General features: G+C 49.1%; 1 protein-coding gene across 1 annotated transcript in view; it reads left to right on the top strand.

The window, feature by feature from the left end:
- The window catches only part of LOC142577840 (guanylate cyclase soluble subunit beta-1-like), a 59,275-nt gene that overhangs the window by 6,215 nt on the left and 32,783 nt on the right, over positions 1-20,277 (top strand). Inside the window, exons 5-6 of the mRNA XM_075687282.1 lie at positions 2,806-3,070; positions 9,005-9,394. Of these exons, the coding sequence (XP_075543397.1) occupies positions 2,806-3,070; positions 9,005-9,394 (655 nt within the window). The remainder of the gene's footprint in view (positions 1-2,805; positions 3,071-9,004; positions 9,395-20,277) is intronic.

Consider the following 20,277-nt stretch of genomic DNA (forward strand, 5'->3'; position numbering starts at 1 on the left):
ATTTAATCTCGACGGTTCCCGACATATCCAGACTTGTACACATTACAAAAAATATGACTGATTACAGTTACAATTACTTCGTTGAAAATCACAATTGATGAGTTACCTATTACAGCCCCGCGAAAGTAATGTAGGAATTATTCAGCAGTAATCGACTACTTTCCATGTTACTGGCCTCTGAACCTTTACTAAGGCTAAGCAAACAGAATGAGCTGGCCTGTCCTTTTAGCGCATCCTTTGCCGCCCTTCTTTCATTGTTTACAGCCACTAACAACTGCTATTTAATAAAGTCCGTTGGTCAACCTCTATCATTCTGCTTGTGAAGGCACCGGCAGTGACAATGAAACCTTGCTCGAGTAGGCAAAAGAGCGGGAGGTTAGCCAGTTGGTTCGATGAGCGCGCTAGAGGGGTAGGCCGGTGTTGTAACTCATAGGGATCTTGCGCGCAACATTGCGGTTACTCAACACCTGGATCTTCTATGAAGCGCAGCCCTTCATTGCTGCTTATACGTGAAGAAGGCACTCCCGCCTGCGCCAATGAAAACTGAAAAAAATATCGCCCGTATGTGATTTCCTGGCATTCACGTCTTATAAGTGGCCTTCACTATCGAGACATTACCTATGCAATTCATCGGCCAGCATGCAGTAGAGCATTAAGATGAGAAGACAAATACTGAGTCTCTAGTCAGCCTGTCTGAGCATGCGCATTCGTGAGGCAGCTGCGTGGCACGATCTCGGGCATCCTGATGCAGTTCTCGCCAAATTCAGGTTCTCAAAGCTGCGTCGCTTGCCATAGCTTGTATCGTCAATAAGCTATCTGGTTACATGCATTTGGTTACTGTAAGAAAGTAACTGAATTACAGTGAGCGTTAGTGAATAAACAAAGAAATCGATAAATTACAAAATAAACAAGAATTGTGTCTGATTACAAGTATTTAATTACACGCAATTCGTTACGTACAAGTCTGGACATATCGCGGAAGACGACAATGAGGGTGCTGGTATTCGAGGCATAGCTGCTCTTGGCAAGTTCACTTTTCCAGCATAAACAGTGGCGTGCAAATGTTTCGCAGACATTCGTCAGGAGCGTAAAAAAACGAGCAGCGTGGTCCGCAACGAACTAGTGATATTGTACAATTATAAGCCGACAGCTGCTGTACCCGAATCCTGAGCCATGGCCTACGTTTGTTATTACGTCCTGCCGCAGCGAGACGGCCCGTAATTATAGCAAATCGTTATTTTAAATTGAAGATGTCGCATCGATTGCCTGACTGTCTGAGTCTGGCGCGGCAAAATAAGGCGAGCCAAGCGTCGCGTGCCTGGGCGCGGACGTCGCGATGTGTTTCGTTTTATTAATCGAGGGCCCGTTGCTATGGTATCAGCGTCAGCCATGTCGATCTAGAGCAGGTAACGGCTTGGTACTGGGGCTGTCCCTGAGCGCAGAACCAAAAAAATATTACACGTGAGCGGTAGCTGGTGACACATACCCTGCGGACACGCAGGCTAGTATAGGTTTAGCGATAGAACGAATGTTTAAACAAGTTGAACGGCATGTCGAATGCATAAATAGGATAGACAAGATTTACTGCAGGTAATTTGCCCTCCATATCCTATGACTTTGTTTGACAGGGCATCGCCACGAGTATATCCGTTTTGTTTGCGCGTTATTAAAACCCTCCTTAGCTTTCATATGCAAACGACGTTCAGCAGAATTTCTTGCCGGGTGAGTAGGTACATACTTGGGGACGAACAGGAAACTAGCCATATAGACGCATACACAAGAGTAGAAGTGAAGACAAGCGCCAAACTTGCAACTCAACTTGCAATTTACGGCTAAACTCAGACTTGTAAGTCCAGCGCTTAAGTTTAGCATTTGAATTGTTTCGAGCCAGAAAATAGATCTTTAATACAGGATCGCAAAGAGATCTTTTACTGCATTTAGTAAAGATACGTTCGTTAGAAAAAACAAGATGTGCAAAGGTATAACAATAGGAAAGGCAGGGCCACTTTGTTATTTCTCGAATTTTTTCAAGGGATGCCTGCCACATTGCTAACACCAGGGCTGAAAAACGTTTGCTTGCTCCTCATTCCATGGCACTTACCCCCTTGGAGGTTTCTGTATTGGCAGGGGTGGGGGTGGTAGGGGGGTGTAGCCTGCACATCTGGGTCTGTAGTCCCAAAAACGTTCTTACTCTAGAATTGTTTCGTAGGTGCCCATACCAGCCAATCGGAATGATGGACATATTATTATCGAATACAGCAAGCCAATGAAAACAACACTTACGAACCCAAACTTTGTGAATTCGGCCCCTTAAGCGCGTGCTGGTTTTCGATGTGTTTTGCGTGCGTAACTTTGTCTGAGTTGGGTTCGATACATTTGGAGGTCATGCTGAAAGAAAACCGTTCCTAGGGCTTTCTTCTCAGCAAACGTCAGGATGCGCGATCAGACAGGTCTTACTTTTGCGCATTCGGATTTCTGAAAATTCATTGAGTACAAGAGCGTGTAGAACTTCGGCACGCAGTTCATTTTTACTTAAAGCTGTTACAGCGCGCTTAAGCAGGAACAGTAACAAAAGTGACAAACAGTACAAGCAGCGCTTTTACATTTAGTACAGTTCTGCCTTTTTCCACAGTCCCGTCTTAAGCGCGCTACTGCAGGTTTCACCTTATGTGTTAACCCGTGCACTTTCACTTTGTCATAGCTGGACCAGGCATGCCTCTCGCACGCCCCGCTCGCCCCCACCTTGCCCCTGCGCCTTAATCCAGCACCTTTCTTGAAACCTTTCCTTGGCGTTTTTCACTGCAGCAACGCATCTGAGACGCTGAGCAACTGTCCCGAAGACCTGCCCATGGGCGTGCGGACGATGTGCGTGGCATTCCCGTTCCACGTGCTGTTCGGCCGTGACTTCGGCATCATGCAAGCTGGCAACGGCTTGCTACGGCTAGCTGGTCACCGTTGGAAGGAAAGCCGGGCTCAGGGAGGACAGCGTCTCAAGTTCGACGACATTTTTGAAATCACGCGGCCCGTCATTGATTGCACCTTCGAGTCCATACGCAGCTACTGCAATCAGGTCAGTCTTATATTTCTCTTGTTAGGAAATTGTCGCAAAAAGCTATGAGCACCTAAAAGCGGAAGATATTTTTTTTACCTAACGTCCTAACATTTATTTATTTATTTATTTATTTATTTATTTATTTATTGACTGACTGACTGACTGACTGACTGACTGACTGACTGACTGACTGACTGACTGACTGACTGACTGACTGACTGACTGACTGACTGACTGACTGACTGACTGACTGACTGACTGACTGACTGACTGACTGACTGACTGACTGACTGACTGACTGACTGACTGTTCATTGGTTCTGCTTGTCGTCCCAGACCTATAGCTGTCATGATCGCAGGGTAATAACTTGCACCGAATCAAAGTGTGTCAGAAGAGTCGCTGTACTCGTACATGTCTCGCACGTAGGCATGGCAAAAAAAAAGAAAAAAAGAACTTGCCAAGGTGACACGCTAGCGCTACGTGGTATAAAGTTTGTAAACATGGATAAGGTGTCTCAGAAAGGGCGGCCCTTTCTTGGTGCTAGCGCTATGACGTTCGTAAATCATTAGTGACTTTCTTTTCGCTACGTTTTGCTGTCAGCCATTGCGCCAGCAAATAGTCTTTTTCCCTACGTGTGCACGAACATTGATGTTTAATCACGAGACGAACGGAATTTTTCACTACCGGATTCCTGCCTTAGGCACCTCTACTTCTTCATGGTAATGTGTTTACTATGAAAATATGAGCACAATATTGGCGTGTTGGCTTTCCTTTTACTGCCTCAGCTGTTTGAATATCGCGTGAGGTGGAAAACCGAGCGTGAAATGAGCCGCAGTGAATGTTTAGGCGTGTGGAATTATAGAACAGGCAAACACTGTTTCGACGGCAACAGACCGCGAATGTTCTGCAACAACAAACGCTTGGCAGCCGAAGATACGTGGTCGCCACGCAACGGCTGGCGTGGTGCAGTCAAAATGCTGAGAGCGCATGCAGCCCACATCAGAGGCGTAGATTGAAATGGCGGACGAAGTCGTTCGTGCCATGCAGATTTCTACGACTCGAAAAGCTCGTGTGTCTCTGACGCGTGCTTCGACAAAAAAATCTTAAATGGAAGTCACTTTTATACGTCGACTAGCAGAAAGAGCACAAGCAGAAAGATGCGTACGGTGTGCTTAGGAAACAACCACAACAAAAAAACACCGATTTCTACACGAAATTGGAGCTGAATGAAATCTTCGTGTTTGCAGTCTTTTTTCCCATTGAACGCGCTATCGCACTGAAGCAGACTGCTTTCAGGTGCCTTCGTCGACGATTGCTACACGCCACTCTGTGGATTTTGCTTTAAGAAATAGACAAGATATTTATGAAGCCTTCTTCTAATGCACGCTTACCTTGGCCAAGGAATTTACATGGCTGAAGGACAAATATAGTTTTGAATCGTCTGTGCGAAACATTCCTGCAGGTTTTCTTTGAAGTTAAACGAGAGGCAGTCGGAGTAGGAGAGGGGGGTAACTGAAATTGTCGACCACATAGAGAGGAGGATCGGAGAGCGAAAAAAAAAATAGAAAGAAGAGACAAACATGTTTTCTTCAGGACTGCAGCTATATAAAAGACTAAGTGATACTCATATCCAACATCTAGAAAACGAGAAATTTTCACATAATGTTTTTACCATGTCAATGACAAAGTATCAAGCCATAACGTCGATCTTCTGAATTTCGAGTTTCCGTTCATGCACAGCGTGGTTCATTGTTAAAGGGAACACTTAATTGTGTGGCTCTCACTTCGCTTGCGCCTAGCTGCAAGTTGCTGCTGAAGCAATGTTAGAGCACTGCACATGAGGTGGAGGAGGACAATATGGAAGGAAAGGTAAGAGCTCAACCAGAGGCACGTCTGGTTTGCTGCTCTACGGGGAACGGGGTTCAGGGATGAAAAGAAAGGAGAGGGAGGAAGGAAGATACTACCAATGCGAACACGTGTGGTAGTCCATCACATCACGCCTACAATAGGTCACTGGAGCCACCCGTTTCATGAACCGTAGCAACGCCTGCGTTGATTTGTAAGCCTGCGGCGCATGGTGCCATGTTCCAAGAATCTTTGTCTCTGAAAATGGTCTGCTACCTAATCGATGTAACACACTGCGAAGAAGTTCGCGTTCGATGTTATAACGATCACAAAAAGACAACACGTGTTCGATCGTATCTTTACAGTTGCATGCGTTACGGATAGATGGGTCTGACATTGCAATAAGAAATGAGTAGGCTTTCGTAAAAGCCACCACTAACCAGAGGCGGCACAGTGAAGTTCCATCACGGCGGAGGAAGTGGGATGCGACATGCTGCTCCAATGTAGGATCAAGCCGCTGGAGACGACAGGTCGAGACAATCGGGCTGTTTCCACGAAGCTTCAGCCTTGGTGTGCGTCAGTACATGAAGACCCCTCGCAGCGTCAGCCATTCAAAGAGGGTGTCATGGCCTTTGCGAGGGCGTGATAGAGACATTCTCTGGTCTCAAACGCTGCACAGGCGTGTCGAAAGGATTCGGAGCTGCTAACCACAAGATATCTGCGGCAAATATAGGCGATTGTGTTCCTGCGGGAGAGAAACCTCCGGACCGCTCCGTACGTCCTCAGTAGAAGTGCCTTACGAAGGTCACTGAACATCTCTTGTCGGACCGACTGCGGTTTCATCGATAGTAAATTTGCGTGTCGCTGTTCATTGTTAAAATCGATTGTGACGCCTCAAGTGCACAATATCGGGCAAAATTTTAAAAGGAGTTGACGGGTGTAATTCAGAAACAAAACAAAATGCTTCTTCGAACAAAGCCGGTGCTACGAAATGTGGCGTAATAAAATTAATAGGTCCTGAACATCAGAACGTCCGCGTTCGTATTTCTCCGCTGGGATTTATTTAGCGATTTACCTCCACATCAGTGGAAGAATGCAGATTACGTGTCGAAAGTGCTGCACACTGTACACAACGCGAAACTTTGATGTCGAGCTTTTCTTGCTAAGGCGAAGTGTTCGTCTGAGAAATACGAACAGTATCTGATATCTACAGCGCCTTGGGGAATATAAAACGCTCAGAACAACGTAGCACAAGAAGCAGCGCGTTAAGCGTAATGCGCTAAAAGATAATTGTTTATGTTTATTCATAACTGAATGGAAGGCTAGTATTAAAATTACATTTCACTAATGTGCTGGCGCTTTAATCTATTTTCGACAAAGACTCTATTTCTGTGTATCCGAGGGGAAAAAAAGGGGACTTTTGGCCCAGCGTATACTCCTCCTGTTGTTACTAGCCTCGCTCTTCAAGCACAACTTAATAAAAAGAAAATTATTGCCAAAATACACGGTAAACGGTACACAGATCCGGTCGAAGCTCGGCCCATGTTGTTTTTACATTTGAGCACATCAAAAAAAGAACTTACTGCTATAATTGAATCCTCAAAAAAGAAAAGACGGTACACATTTCTTTTTCCCTCTTCGCAACCTTCGGTGCAGGAAAAAGTTGCCGCATGGAGTTTCCCGGCATTGCAGTTGCACTGCTGCGAAGGTTGTTTCACAGCTTTCGTCGCTTCCACCAGCTCGACTTCGTCGGCACGCCATCGCACACGCTTCCGTCACGGCGTGTTAGCGCTCGGCTATTATGCCCTTCGGTTCCGCCCTGCCAGCCCCGTGTCTCATTCCTCGGACTCTTCTCGTCCGCCCCTATCACTAGCACTACCGCTCCACCTCCGCTCCTCCTCCGCTCCGTGCTTATGCGGTGCGGTCGCCTTTCCCGCCGCCTTGTCTGCACTCTTTGTTATTTTAGCAGTAATGGCGGTCGTCCTCGAACCGTCGGCCGACGCCAATGGACTATCTCTTCGTTCTCGTTTCCGTGTCACCTCCCTTGTTCATAGCGCAAGATAGCGTTGCCCGGCTTTCTTTTTCTCTCTTTTTTTTATTGTGGCCAGCTTCTTGTTCTCTTCTTGCCTGTCTCCGTCCCCAATGGCATTTCGAAAGCCAAAGAATAGGGAAACAGGAAACAAAAGCGTAAGCGTGTCCGAAGATCGTCGCGCCTTTCCCCTTTCCCCACTCCCTCCGCCATGAACCCAAGCCTTTCTCTCTCACTGTCTTGCGTTGCCTTGGTCAGGCCATACCGCTTCTTCTTCCACCGCTTTTTGCTTTTCTTGTTCTTTGCCTGCTGGTTTCTCGCTCGCTGTCTCGCCGCTGTGCCTTCCAAACACTCAATGGCCACGGAGGCACAAACGTTGGCCGAAGCCTTCGGCGTCGTGCAGTTACCGTCGCGACGGCAGATACACGTCTGCACGGAAGCGATCTCTTCCCGTGCGTTGCGAACGAATCGGCTTGGGTGCGCACATATTGACGTACTTTTTTTTTCTTCTTTCACCCGGTGTTTCGAGCTTCCTTCCAGTGATCGATTTTTGACCCTCGGTTTTGCTACTATATGGCGGAGTCGAGCGAAAAGTAGTGTAGAGGCAGATCGGCGAACTTTCCTTGGGAATAAAACGGCCTCGGGCGTCGAAAGGCGCCAGAGAATCTTTGCCATTTTCACCGCACCAAGAAAAGGCGTTTGTCTTAAGCACTTATGGACGAAATTATGGTGTGAGAGAGTGGGCTCGTACTACTGGACAGCATAAGCGAGCATGGTGGTTAAATGTAGTTTGATATGTAGAATGTACGTAGATGTTTCAAAATTAGTCTTTATTTCTTGCAAGAGAACTTCGGCATGCGAGTATTTTCAATGTGTTTTGCGTTCCGAAGGGAAGTTCACCTCTTCATTCGACTGTTATGTGTAATGCTGGCTCGGGGTTATGTTTGCCGTTATCAGCCTATCTACATCGACTGGCGCAGCGAGGACATTTCAACGTAACTTCTTTTTTTGTCAAACAAACATACATAATTACATGGCACCGTACGCCTTACTTGCTTTTTTGAAGCTATGCCTTTGCTTTAGCGGGAGGCCGGCAGTGCTCTTGCATTTTGATAAGTTCTTACAAATTTAGACGAAAAGAGCTTTCACAGCTTTCCGTTCTTCCGCTTCTGGTGTCAGTGAAGGCATCACCCATGACTAAATGTGCAGCATCCTAATTCACTTTCTAACCACGGCATTTACTTCTGTATATACGCATCTTGTAATCGTTACCTTATTTATTACTCACATGAATAAACTGATTCTAAACTGAGCGTAAGAAAAACACACGTAACGTACACAGCAACCGCATTGCCTTTTGCAAAGCTACCCTCCGAATCAGCTCGTCTTCCCGAGATGTTCATACCATTCCAGCGTCCTCATTTTTTCGACAACTTCTTCATAAATTATTTGAACCAAAGGCAGGTGCTCCAAAATGCAGAGTACCATAATTTATTCATTTATTTATTTTATTAATATTATTTCTATGTCAACTAATACACTCTTGCTAAGACCATACGATTCGAAAGAGGGCTCAAATTTATACGCCACGAAATGATTGCATGACTACCACATCTGGAAGACGACAGCGCTAGATATACACACGCAGGATGAATAGGAAAGGGGCACGGATATAACGCATTGAATAGCAGGTGGTTTATTGCGCGCCCGGGAGAAAAGAAATACGCACACACACAAAACAAATTGAGTCACCGTTTAAAAATTTCTGCACCATGTACACTATCCAGTGTCGCAGCCATATTATTGCTAGCTGTCGTTGACTGTTGATGGCGTAGACATGGGTGCTGACGGATTCTGCGAGAAAGGCACTATATACAAGGTAGCCAGAAACGCGAGAAAACTAACAAATAGTTTTCACGGAGTGTTACCCATGCGTGGGAAGACAAGAGCTTTGCAATGCGGACGTACTCATGTATCTCGTCATTCCTTTCACAATTTTGTTTTTATTGGCGAAATAAAGTAATTGCAACCCGACACTCCTTTTCTTTCTCTCACGTTTTCAACCTTCCCCATCTCAGGTGTTCGTTGTGCAGACCAAAGAAGGCGTGCTTATGCCTCGTGGGTCCAACAACTCGGAGGTGGACGGCGGTGACAGCTCGACCAACCCTCCGGTTCTCCGACTCAAGGGCCAGATGGTGTCGGTCGAAGAGACGCACAGCATCCTGTTTCTGTGTTCGCCGCGCGTCAAGGACATCGACGACATGCGGCGCATCGGGCTGTTCTTCAGCGACCTGGCCATACACGACCCGGCCAGGGAGCTGTTCCTGCGCTCGCACCACCACCGCGGAGAGCGGGAGCTCATCGAGAAGCTGGACGAGGCCACCAACCGACTGCGCATGCTCCAGTCCAAGCTGGACGAAGACAAGAAGCGAACGGAGGAGCTGCTCCACTCCATACTACCTTCTAAGGTGAGTGGTTTATTTATTTAGTTATCTTCTTTTTTTTGCTTGGAGAAGTTGTGCGCGGCGCACTTAGTCGATAAAGATTACATGACAGGGTTAAGAGATGCGGGCTTTGTTAAAACTTCATGAGAAAAAGCCATAGGCCTTCGCGGTACACACAGCGCAGTCACGCAGTGTAAGCTGGAGGAGCGGCTCCGTAGGAGCTCCATTTCCGGCACCACGCACTAGAGGGTCTTCGCGGCGAAACCTTTTCGCGTCGTTTTCATGAGAAGTGTCTGAACTGTCCGCCAGGCGTCGACGGCAAGCGGCTGCTTACACTGCGGCTTGTCCTGCTTTACGCACAGCGGTGTGTTGAGCCCGATTTTGCATGGTCGCAGCCGCGCGCGTAGCCCTACGATTCGCTTCTTCAGCAGCGGTTCGCACCTTGCGAGGAGGCGCCATAACGTGTACCGAAGAGTAAACGCAGGCATGCAGACTACGGGCCGCTCATGTTTGACCCGCGGCATAGCACGTTGCTGTTGATGATGACGGTGATAATGATGGTTTATTGGCATCCCCTTCGAAACGGGGTGGTGAGAAACAGTCATCTAGCCTACTGAGTCAACCAGACCCAGATACATGCAGCATTCAACCGCTATACGCGACTGCTACATATCGGGACACCTGGTGAAACATAACGGAACTGCAATGAAACGTTTGCACGTATCGGCGCTCCGCGGCGCGCATGTCACATCGCATGTCACATCGCATGTCAGTTTTTCCTTTCTCCACGAATGGCACGAATCGATGCTAATGTCGACGATGATTCAATGGCATTCCCTTTGAAATTGGATGATGAAAACGTCATCTAGCCGGGTTGAATCAATCAGGAATGCCATACATGTCTTTATTACATCAATATTTATACATCTCCATAATTTTCTTTTTCTTCCTCAACACGTGCCTACCTACCTTGTACCGCTGTCTATGCGACTATTACATGAAGTTCCTCCTGGTGTAATAATACGCAACTGCAATGCAAAGCGCGCACATACAGACGCTACGCGGCGTGCCTCACATCGCACGTGGCACGATGCGATGATAATGAAGATGATAATTCATTGGCATCCCATTTGAAAGCCGGCGGTGACATAGCCTCCTAGCCAGCTTGATTTAATCAGGTACGCAATATATTTCCTAGCATTCTTGTATGCAGTTCATTAAAGGGATACAGAATAAAAAAAACATTTGTCGCCGAAATTGCTGGCTCCAATGATAGCTATCGCACCGAGAGTGACCAAAACATTGTTTCTAAACAGAAATGAGCGCAAATTAATTATTTTAGTGAATATTTCTGAAATCGCCGCACCTCGCGGCCTCCACTGAAGGCTCCAGCAAAACCGGATATCGCGTCACACTTCCCTGCATCACCGCTTCCGGCCCATTGCTAGCGATCGCCCACACTGAGAGCGCGAAAGGGCGAGTTTGATGTTTGTTGCGACGCGTTTGCTTCGTTGTTAGACCGTCCAATTCGTATCGCTTCCTCGTGTGAACTGTTCAAGAATCTCGTTTTTCACCTAGCGGTTTTTTCGTATCAACGCCGCAGAATGCCGTGGGTCTACTGCGCGCAAGGGTGCCGAAATGCTTCTCCCGTCAACTACTGCATCGCTGGTTCACGCTGGAGTTTTGTGCAGAGGTGCCGTTTGGCAGTAATTTCTCGTTGATAGGACGTTATGAGCCAGATATTTGACCAATTCTGCCCGAGTGAATCGAAATTCTCTTTCTCTGCAGCGACGACGAACGAAACAAACAAACAAAAAAAGACATCGCCTGCATGATACTGGTGGTGTCATCTCGATCCCGCCTAGGGAAGGAGCACCTGCTGCGATGAAACAACGGGGGAGCGGGCGTGTTAGCTAGCGCAGAAGGAATGTGCTGAGCTAAGGTACCTGCTCACCACTTGTGTTCCTTGTTCCTTGTGTGCCAGTCCTGGAGGCCGTGCATAAAACTTCGTTCCTCAGTGTTTTACGCGCTAGCATCGGTGCCATAACATATACAGCCCAGTGGGCGGAGGAAGCAGCTTTGAGCAGAACGCAGAGTAATTTCCCCACGTTGTCCGAGAGTGCATAGTCCGAGGCACAAGCGTCCTCGCTCTGCTGAAACCAAACATGACAAAATGGTGCGTGACTTGATCACGCTGGGCGCACTGCCACGGATGCAACACTGCCAATGAGGCGTGCGCCTCCCGTTTCGCTTTGTCGTTCGTGACAGGCGCAAGGTTGCGACCCGAGCCGCAGGAACCTGTTGCGTTTCGCCTGCGACACGTGGTTTTGCCGGCGCGACTGCGGCGGGGCGGCAGACATTTTGGCCCGATCGTCGTCGCCGCAACACTCATCGCCAGGTGTTTCCAGGCGCGACTGCGGCGATGCGACCGCCTAGGGATCATCCTCGCATTCCAGTCATTGTGCCCGAAACAGGCGATGCCAAAGCAGGGATCTCATTCCAGTCATTGTGCCCGAAACAGGCGATGCCAAAGCAGGGATCTCGTTCCAGTCATTATGCCCGAAACAGGCGATGCCAAAGCAGGGACCATCCTCTCATTACAGTCATTGTGTCCGACCGGCAGCGCCACGACAGGGTGCTACGAGATCGTGCTCGACATGGTGCTACGGCATCGCTACGACAGTGTGCGTCACCATTAGCCCATTGTACATTCACGTGCTCGTCTTTTGAGGGGTTCCTTCTTGCCCTCAACTGCGAGAGTATAAAAACAGCTGCCCCCGGACGCCAAAAGGAGGGCTCCGATTTCTTCTGTTGAGTGAAGTGCTCTCCCGTCTCTCTACTTCGGTCAAACCTGACCACCAACTCTTTGCGATGTTAAAATAAACAAGTTGTTTCGTTGTTACCAGTCGACTCATGCTTTGCCGGGACCTTCGGATGCTTCCAGTTGTACCCCAGGCCGCCAGGCCAACGCTACCCTTGGGGCTTGCGACCCAGGTACAACCACGGGCGTCAGCGCCGAGTTCCCAACAGATCGTACCAGCAGTCCGATTCCAAACATCTGGTGGCAGCGGTGGGATCGCCTCCGACTTCAAACAACTGTCTGCCAGCGGTGAGATCGCGACAACGGAGGCCAGCAGCGAAGAGATGCAGTTGACTGTATGCTGAGCAGCTCAACGACGATCCGGGAGCAGTGCAACGAGCCCTGTGTGACGACTGGTTGCCTGCAGCGGAACGACTGCGCGGAATTCCTGCCTGCGAGGTTTGGTGAGTGCGGGACTTTCTTCTTCTGAGCTTTGCCAGGCTTTTGTTAGTGTCAGAAACAGAGCTGGTAATTGTGGTTGTCGTTGCTGCCGGGTTAGTTTGCGGCAAGACAATAGTAAGCAGTAGAGAAAGCAGCATTCAGAGCAGCCATGGATTTGAAGTCGTTGCGCAAACCGAAATTGTTGGAGCTTGCAAGAGAGTTGGGTCTGGATGTCTCGGACAAACTCAGAAAACCAGAACTGCTAAAGGCTATTCTTGAGTTAGAGGCTGAGGATGACGAGCTGTCGGAATGCCTTGAGACTATCGAGGAGAGGTCAAAAAGACAGGAGCGCGAACTTAAAGAGCAAAAAGAAAAAGAAGAGCGTGAACTTAAAGAACAGAAAGAGCGAGAGCAACAAGAGAAAAAAGAAGAGCGCGAACACGCTTTGGAAATGAAGCGTCTCGAGGTAGAGATGGAACGCGCTCGTAATGGAAGTCAGGCACACGGTGCAGGAGAACGCGTATTGTTCAAAATGACTGACCTGATGCGGCCGTTTAAGCTTGGAGAGGACATTGGTTTGTTCCTGGTTAACTTTGAGCGAACGTGCGAGAAGCAGGGGTTCTCTCGGGAAACGTGGCCACAGCGCTTGCTCACTTTGTTACCCGGCGAGGCGGCCGACGTAGTCGCTCGCTTGGAAAGAGAGGAGGCAGAGGATTTCGACAAAGTGAAATCGAGTCTGCTAAAAAAGTACCGGCTGTCTGCGGAGGCGTTCCGTCGGAAGTTTCGGGAAAATGAGAAAGGCAGAAGTGAGTCATATACAGAGTTTGCGTATAGGCTTATGTCGAACATGCAGGAGTGGCTCAAAGAAGAGAAAGCGTTTGGTGACCACGATAAAGTTCTGCAGTGTTTCGGGCTAGAACAGTTTTATAGTCGGTTACCGGAGAACGTGCGATACTGGGTCTTGGATAGGCCAGACGTGAGTACGGTGGCTAAAGCCGCTGAGCTAGCCGAGGAGTTTGTGACGCGTCGGGCTCGCGGAGCTAAGGATGGTCAAAAGGGTGAATTTGGCTCGAAGTTCGAGAGGCCGAAGTTCACACCCATGAGAGCAAAGGGGGACACGCGTAGTGCGGATGCGAGCGAAAGCAGTCCGACCAAACGTAAAGAGACGGCGGCAGCCAAACGCAGAAAGCGGTTCGAGATGAGGCGAGCGCGCTTGTGTTATACGTGCCAGAAGCCGGGTCACTTTTCAGCGCAGTGTCCGGAAACAACACCAAAAGTTGTGTTTTTTTCAATAGGCAGCACTGACGAGAACATGAAGCTTCTCGAGCCTTATATGCGAGACCTCCTCGTGAACGGGAAAGAGTGCCGAGTGCTTCGCGATTCCGCAGCTACTATGGATGTAGTTCACCCATCTTACGTAGAACCCCATATGTTCACGGGCGAGTGCGCGTGGATCAAGCAAGCCGTGGAAGCTCATAGCGTGTGTCTGCCAGTAGCAAAGGTGCTTATTGAAGGACCTTTCGGAGCGCTTGAGACGGAGGCGGCAGTGTCATCTATGCTGCCACCCCAGTACCCGTACCTATTTTCAAACAGGTCCGATCACCTCCTGCGCGAGAAGGGGCTTTTGTTTGGTGAAGCTAGTGTTCAGGCCTTAACCAGGTCGAAGGTTCGGGAGCTCGCTGCAAAGGCGGTAGTTGCGGGGCCGACGTTATCAAACAACGAAAAAGGGTCAGAGGCGCAGCAAGCTGATATGCCGAGCACGCCCGAACTGAATAAACTTGAGTCTGTAACGTTAAAGGCGCCAGATACTGGAGAGGAAACGCCCGACACGGGAAAGTTAGAAGAGCTATCTACTGATTTGCTCATCGCGCCTACGTCAGACGGACTTGATAGGTTGCTAAAAGTCAGCCGGACGGCTTTGATAGCCGAGCAAAAAAAGGATGGCAGCCTGGAAAACGTGCGCTGCAATGTCAAAGAAGGTATCGCCAGGAAAACTGCGCGTTTTGTGGAAAGGGGTGGAGTCCTGTACCGGAAGTATCTAGACCGCAGAGGAGTGGAGTTCGATCAGCTGGTCGTGCCTCAATGCTATCGTCAGGATCTGTTGCGCTTGTCACACGGGGGTTCGTGGTCCGGACACCTAGGAGTTAAGAAAACTAAGGACCGTCTCTTGCAAGAGTACTATTGGCCAGGGTGTTTTCGGGACGCAGACCATTTCGTGAGGACATGTGACACTTGTCAGCGGGTGGGCAAACCAGGGGACAAATCGAGGGCGCCGTTGAAATTGGTACCTATCATTACGGAGCCTTTTAGACGGCTCGTTATTGATACTGTGGGACCTCTGCCGGTAACAGCCACAGGGTACAGACACATTTTGACTGTGATCTGCCCAGCGACAAAGTTCCCTGAAGCAGTGCCGCTTAAAGAACTCAGCTCAGTGGAGATAGTCAATGCACTACTGTCCATATTTGCGCGAGTTGGTTTTCCCGCAGAAATTCAATCAGATCAGGGCACAGTGTTTACTAGCGCTTTGACGACAACTTTTCTCGAAAGGTGTGGGGTAAAGCTGTTACACAGCTCAGTGTACCACCCACAGTCGAATTCCGTTGAGAAGCTCCACTCCGTCATGAAGCGCGTGTTGAGAGCGTTGTGTTTTGAACATCGAACTGACTGGGAGCTGTGTCTGCCTGGGGTGATGTTTGCTTTAAGAACCGCGCCGCATGCGGCTACGGGGTTTTCGCCAGCTGAACTGGTGTACGGTCGCTCGCTTCGATCTCCGCTTCGCATGCTTCGAGAATCATGGGAAGGTAGGGGCGACGACCCAGTCGTGGTGGAGTACGTGCTTAAGCTCCTCGAACGCTTAAGAAGGGCACAGGAGTTGTCAGGTGAAGCAATGACAAAGGCCCAGCAGAGGGCCAAGGTTTATTATGATCGGACAGCCAGGGCCCGTCGTTTTGAGGTTGGCGATGAGGTCATGATATTGCGCACATCGCTAAACAACAAACTAGACGTGCAGTGGGAGGGCCCAGCACGAATTGTTCAGAAACTGTCGGACGTTAACTACGTGGTAAGTCTGCCAGGAAAGCGGAAAGCACAGCAAGTTTACCACTGTAATCTGCTCAAACCTTATAGACAAAGGGAAGCAGTGGTGTGCATGATGGTAAACGTTCCTGAAGAGCTTCCGGTCGAGCTTCCAGGACTAGGCTCAGTGACGAACAGGGAAGACACCGGTCAAGTCATTAGTGACCTTATCAGTAAAGCACCGCTGTCGCCCGAGCAGAAAACCGAACTACACCAGCTATTACAAGAGTTTCAAGGTCTGTTCTCTGAGAGGCCTGGTAGGACTTCTGTACTTACTCATGATATAGAACTTACCTCCACAGAGCCAGTACGATCCAAGGCGTATCGGGTGTCACCCCGCCAGAGCGATATTATGGAGGCTGAGGTAAAGAAAATGCTACAGCTCGGTGTTATTGAGGCAGGTGAGAGTGATTATACCTCCCCTTTGATTTTAGTTGAGGTACCGGGCAAGGAACCTCGTCCTTGCGTCGACTACCGCAGGCTTAATTCCATCACTAAGGATCAAATTTATCCGATCCCTAACATCGAGGAGCGCCTTGAGAAAGTTAGTAGCGCTCAGTTTATTTCCACCCTAGATCTTGTCAGGGGTTATTGGCAGGTTCCACTTACAGAAGAGGCTAGTAGGTATGCGGCGTTCATTTCACCAATGGGAACATTCCGTCCTAAAGTGTTGAGTTTTGGTTTGAAGAACGCGCCATACTGTTTTTCAAGTCTCATGGATAAAGTGTTGCGGGGACAGCAAGAATTCGCTTTACCGTATCTAGACGACGTAGCGATATTCTCCGCATCCTGGTCTGAGCATATGACACACTTGCGGGCAGTGCTAACCCGCCTGCGCGAAGCGGGCTTGACAGTCAAGGCTCCTAAGTGCCAGTTAGCACAGGCCGAGGTTGTCTACCTCGGTCACGTGATTGGTCAGGGTCGTCGCCGCCCCTCTGAAATAAAAGTGGCCGCTGTGCGAGACTTTCCGCAACCGCGCACCAAGACCGATATTCGGTCGTTCTTGGGTGTCGCCGGCTACTATCAGAGGTACATCCCTAGGTACTCTGATATCGCGGCTCCCCTGACGGATGCTCTAAGAAAGACAGAGCCTCAAACAGTCGTCTGGGACGAGACCAAGGAAAGAGCTTTTAGCGCCCTAAAGAGTGCCCTAACAAGCCAGCCTGTGCTACGATCGCCAGACTATACAAAAGGGTTCATTGTTCAGTGCGATGCTAGTGAGCGAGGCATGGGCGTTGTACTGTGCCAACGGGAAAATGGAGAAGTAGAACACCCCGTCCTGTATGCTAGTCGTAAGCTGACCAGTCGTGAGCAGGCGTATAGCGCCACCGAGAAAGAGTGTGCGTGTCTCGTGTGGGCCGTTCAGAAATTGTCATGCTATCTAGCCGGCTCGAGGTTTATCATTGAGACGGATCACTGCCCTCTCCAATGGCTGCAGACCATCTCTCCCAAAAATGGCCGCCTCCTGCGCTGGAGCCTCGCTTTACAACAATATTCCTTTGAGGTACGTTACAAAAAGGGGAGTCTCAACGGTAACGCCGATGGCTTAAGTCGAAGCCCCTAACGTAGGAATCAGCCTCAAAATTGTTTGTTACTGATGTTTTCTTCCTGAGGCAGGATTTTTTTTTAACATATTGCTTTTGTTTAGTGTTTCAAAGTGATGATATGCTTTCTAGTGCAATTTTCCAATTTGTGGACGCGTTCTGAGTGATGCTAGACTACTGTAAGGAACTAGGCAGTGGTATAAAAAGGGGAAAGAGCCTGGCAGGGCTTAGTGAGGGTTGTGCCGTGCTTGCTGACTGAGCGGTTGAGTTTCAGCGTAGTTCTAACGCTTGCCGGGAACGAGAACAAAAATGTGAACTCTCCCGAAGTCACTTTGCAGTGTCCTGTGCGAACCTGAACGAGAGAACGAGGCCTTCTCTGTGCGCTGCGCTCAAGAAACGTCGAGGGACGCCCGACTTCGGTTATGAGCATCATCGAGCGACATCCCTCCGGACAGCGGATGCAGTCCCCTGTCCATCGGGATCTCCTTCCCCCGGCGGGGCGGTCTGTTGCGTTTCGCCTGCGACACGTGGTTTTGCCGGCGCGACTGCGGCGGGGCGGCAGACATTTTGGCCCGATCGTCGTCGCCGCAACACTCATCGCCAGGTGTTTCCAGGCGCGACTGCGGCGATGCGACCGCCTAGGGATCATCCTCGCATTCCAGTCATTGTGCCCGAAACAGGCGATGCCAAAGCAGGGATCTCATTCCAGTCATTGTGCCCGAAACAGGCGATGCCAAAGCAGGGATCTCGTTCCAGTCATTATGCCCGAAACAGGCGATGCCAAAGCAGGGACCATCCTCTCATTACAGTCATTGTGTCCGACCGGCAGCGCCACGACAGGGTGCTACGAGATCGTGCTCGACATGGTGCTACGGCATCGCTACGACAGTGTGCGTCACCATTAGCCCATTGTACATTCACGTGCTCGTCTTTTGAGGGGTTCCTTCTTGCCCTCAACTGCGAGAGTATAAAAACAGCTGCCCCCGGACGCCAAAAGGAGGGCTCCGATTTCTTCTGTTGAGTGAAGTGCTCTCCCGTCTCTCTACTTCGGTCAAACCTGACCACCAACTCTTTGCGATGTTAAAATAAACAAGTTGTTTCGTTGTTACCAGTCGACTCATGCTTTGCCGGGACCTTCGGATGCTTCCAGTTGTACCCCAGGCCGCCAGGCCAACGCTACCCTTGGGGCTTGCGACCCAGGTACAACCACGGGCGTCAGCGCCGAGTTCCCAACAGATCGTACCAGCAGTCCGATTCCAAACAAACCGCACTTACATCTGGTTTCCACGTACGATGCCTCCCCTGATCTCTCAAGGTGTACGCGCGTCCATGCAATGCACATGCGTAAACACTTACCACGTTGCTGGTGAAGGCTCCCTCGGCACCGCGGAGGGGCTCTGCTGCGGCGGGTCGTCGTCATTGTCGCTAGATGGCGTGGACCGATCGTACGCATATGCCGTTATCGTGTGTGGTCATTTAGTAGGCCGCTCATCAAACTCATAACCTCCGCTCTGTGCCATCACACTCACTAGAACTTGGCATTGCGCACGGCGCAACGCGGGGAAAACAAAACAGCGCGCAACCGGTCAGTTCGCCCCGTCGCTGCTTGAAGGTAGATGTGACGTCAGATACGCCGGCTTGTTGTCGGGAGTGCGTTGCGTGTGACCTGGCGGCCGCTCACACATCGTCAAAAATAAAGCCATCCGCTCAAAAATTACCCGAATAATGACCATATGCAAGAGCAATCGTGTCTTAGGAATACAATTGCGGTGCTTTCTCAATATTCCTGGATTTTTATTCCTTATCCCTTTACACTTCTTTTTTCTTCCCTAAGTTTCCTTAACTGCTTTGTACCGCTACCTGTGTATCAGCTACATGGAATTCTATCAGGTGTAATAATATGCAACTGCAAAGCACGATGTGCACGCATTGACGCTACACGGCGCGCATGTGACATTGCATGTCCCCCCACGCGCTATTACGCCTTTATGGGGCATATTTCTGTGGTACGCTAGCAAGCGCTGGCGTGGCTCAGTGATCATAGATCACACTCGTTTTATATGGGTTCAAGTATTAAGCACTGACACCACAGCTGCTTCACGGACATTCGTCTTGTGCACGTCACGTACCTTCACAACCATTTTCACAAAATATTCATACCCAGGTCGGCCTTTAACATCACAATGCCTATATGCCGACGGGCTACGCCAGACTGCGTGCAACCCAAGTAAAAAGATAACATCCATCTGTTCAAAATCGCGTCCAGGTGGTAAATAACGAATGCCATGTGGATTGAGGGGTAGGTCTATCTTAAAAGTTTCTGTAATATATCCCAAAAGAATATGGCATTATTACAATCAATGAAAAAATGTTCGATCGTTTCAGTTTTGTTGCACGGAAAGCATCTGCTTCCCCATGGCACATAAATCCCTCTTTCCTCTAACCACGTTTTAACAAGCAAAGCTCCCGTGTGAAGCTTGAAGAAAAATTTTTTAACGTTTTCCGGTATATCCACGTATTTTTAATCCTTTTAAGTACGTCTTTGAGGCTTGTAGCCAAGCTGGAAATAAAGAAAAAAAAAAAAGCTGGCGTGGCTCAGTGGTAGAGTAGCTGACTCCCACGTCCCGCCGGGAACTGGGTATTCTTTTTTTTTTATAATACCCCGCGATAGCTACAACGGACATCGGCGGCGGCGGACACCACCGCAAACTGAAATGGCTATTGCAATTAGCCCATAACAGTCTACGCTGCAAAATGCTCCCGTTGGAATATGTTTTCTCACTACCATAAAACATCGGCAGACAATGCGCTCTGAGGATTATTTGCCTTCTGCTTAGTTTCTTGAAATTCGTGCGTGGTAACGTTAAACACTTCGCAACGCACAATAACCTACAGTTTCTGCTCGTACTTATTTTCTCACTTTCAGCGAATGTTGTCGCACTGTTCTTGGGAACTTCGGTGTTTTAGTCTTGTGAAGGGATTGCGATATTTTACACGCATTTTTACAGCATACTTACTATTTTCACATCGTATTTTCCGACTTG

The sequence above is a fragment of the Dermacentor variabilis genome, chromosome 4, assembly GCF_050947875.1.
Source record: "Dermacentor variabilis isolate Ectoservices chromosome 4, ASM5094787v1, whole genome shotgun sequence".
In the NCBI taxonomy this organism is placed as follows: Eukaryota; Metazoa; Arthropoda; class Arachnida; order Ixodida; family Ixodidae; genus Dermacentor; species Dermacentor variabilis.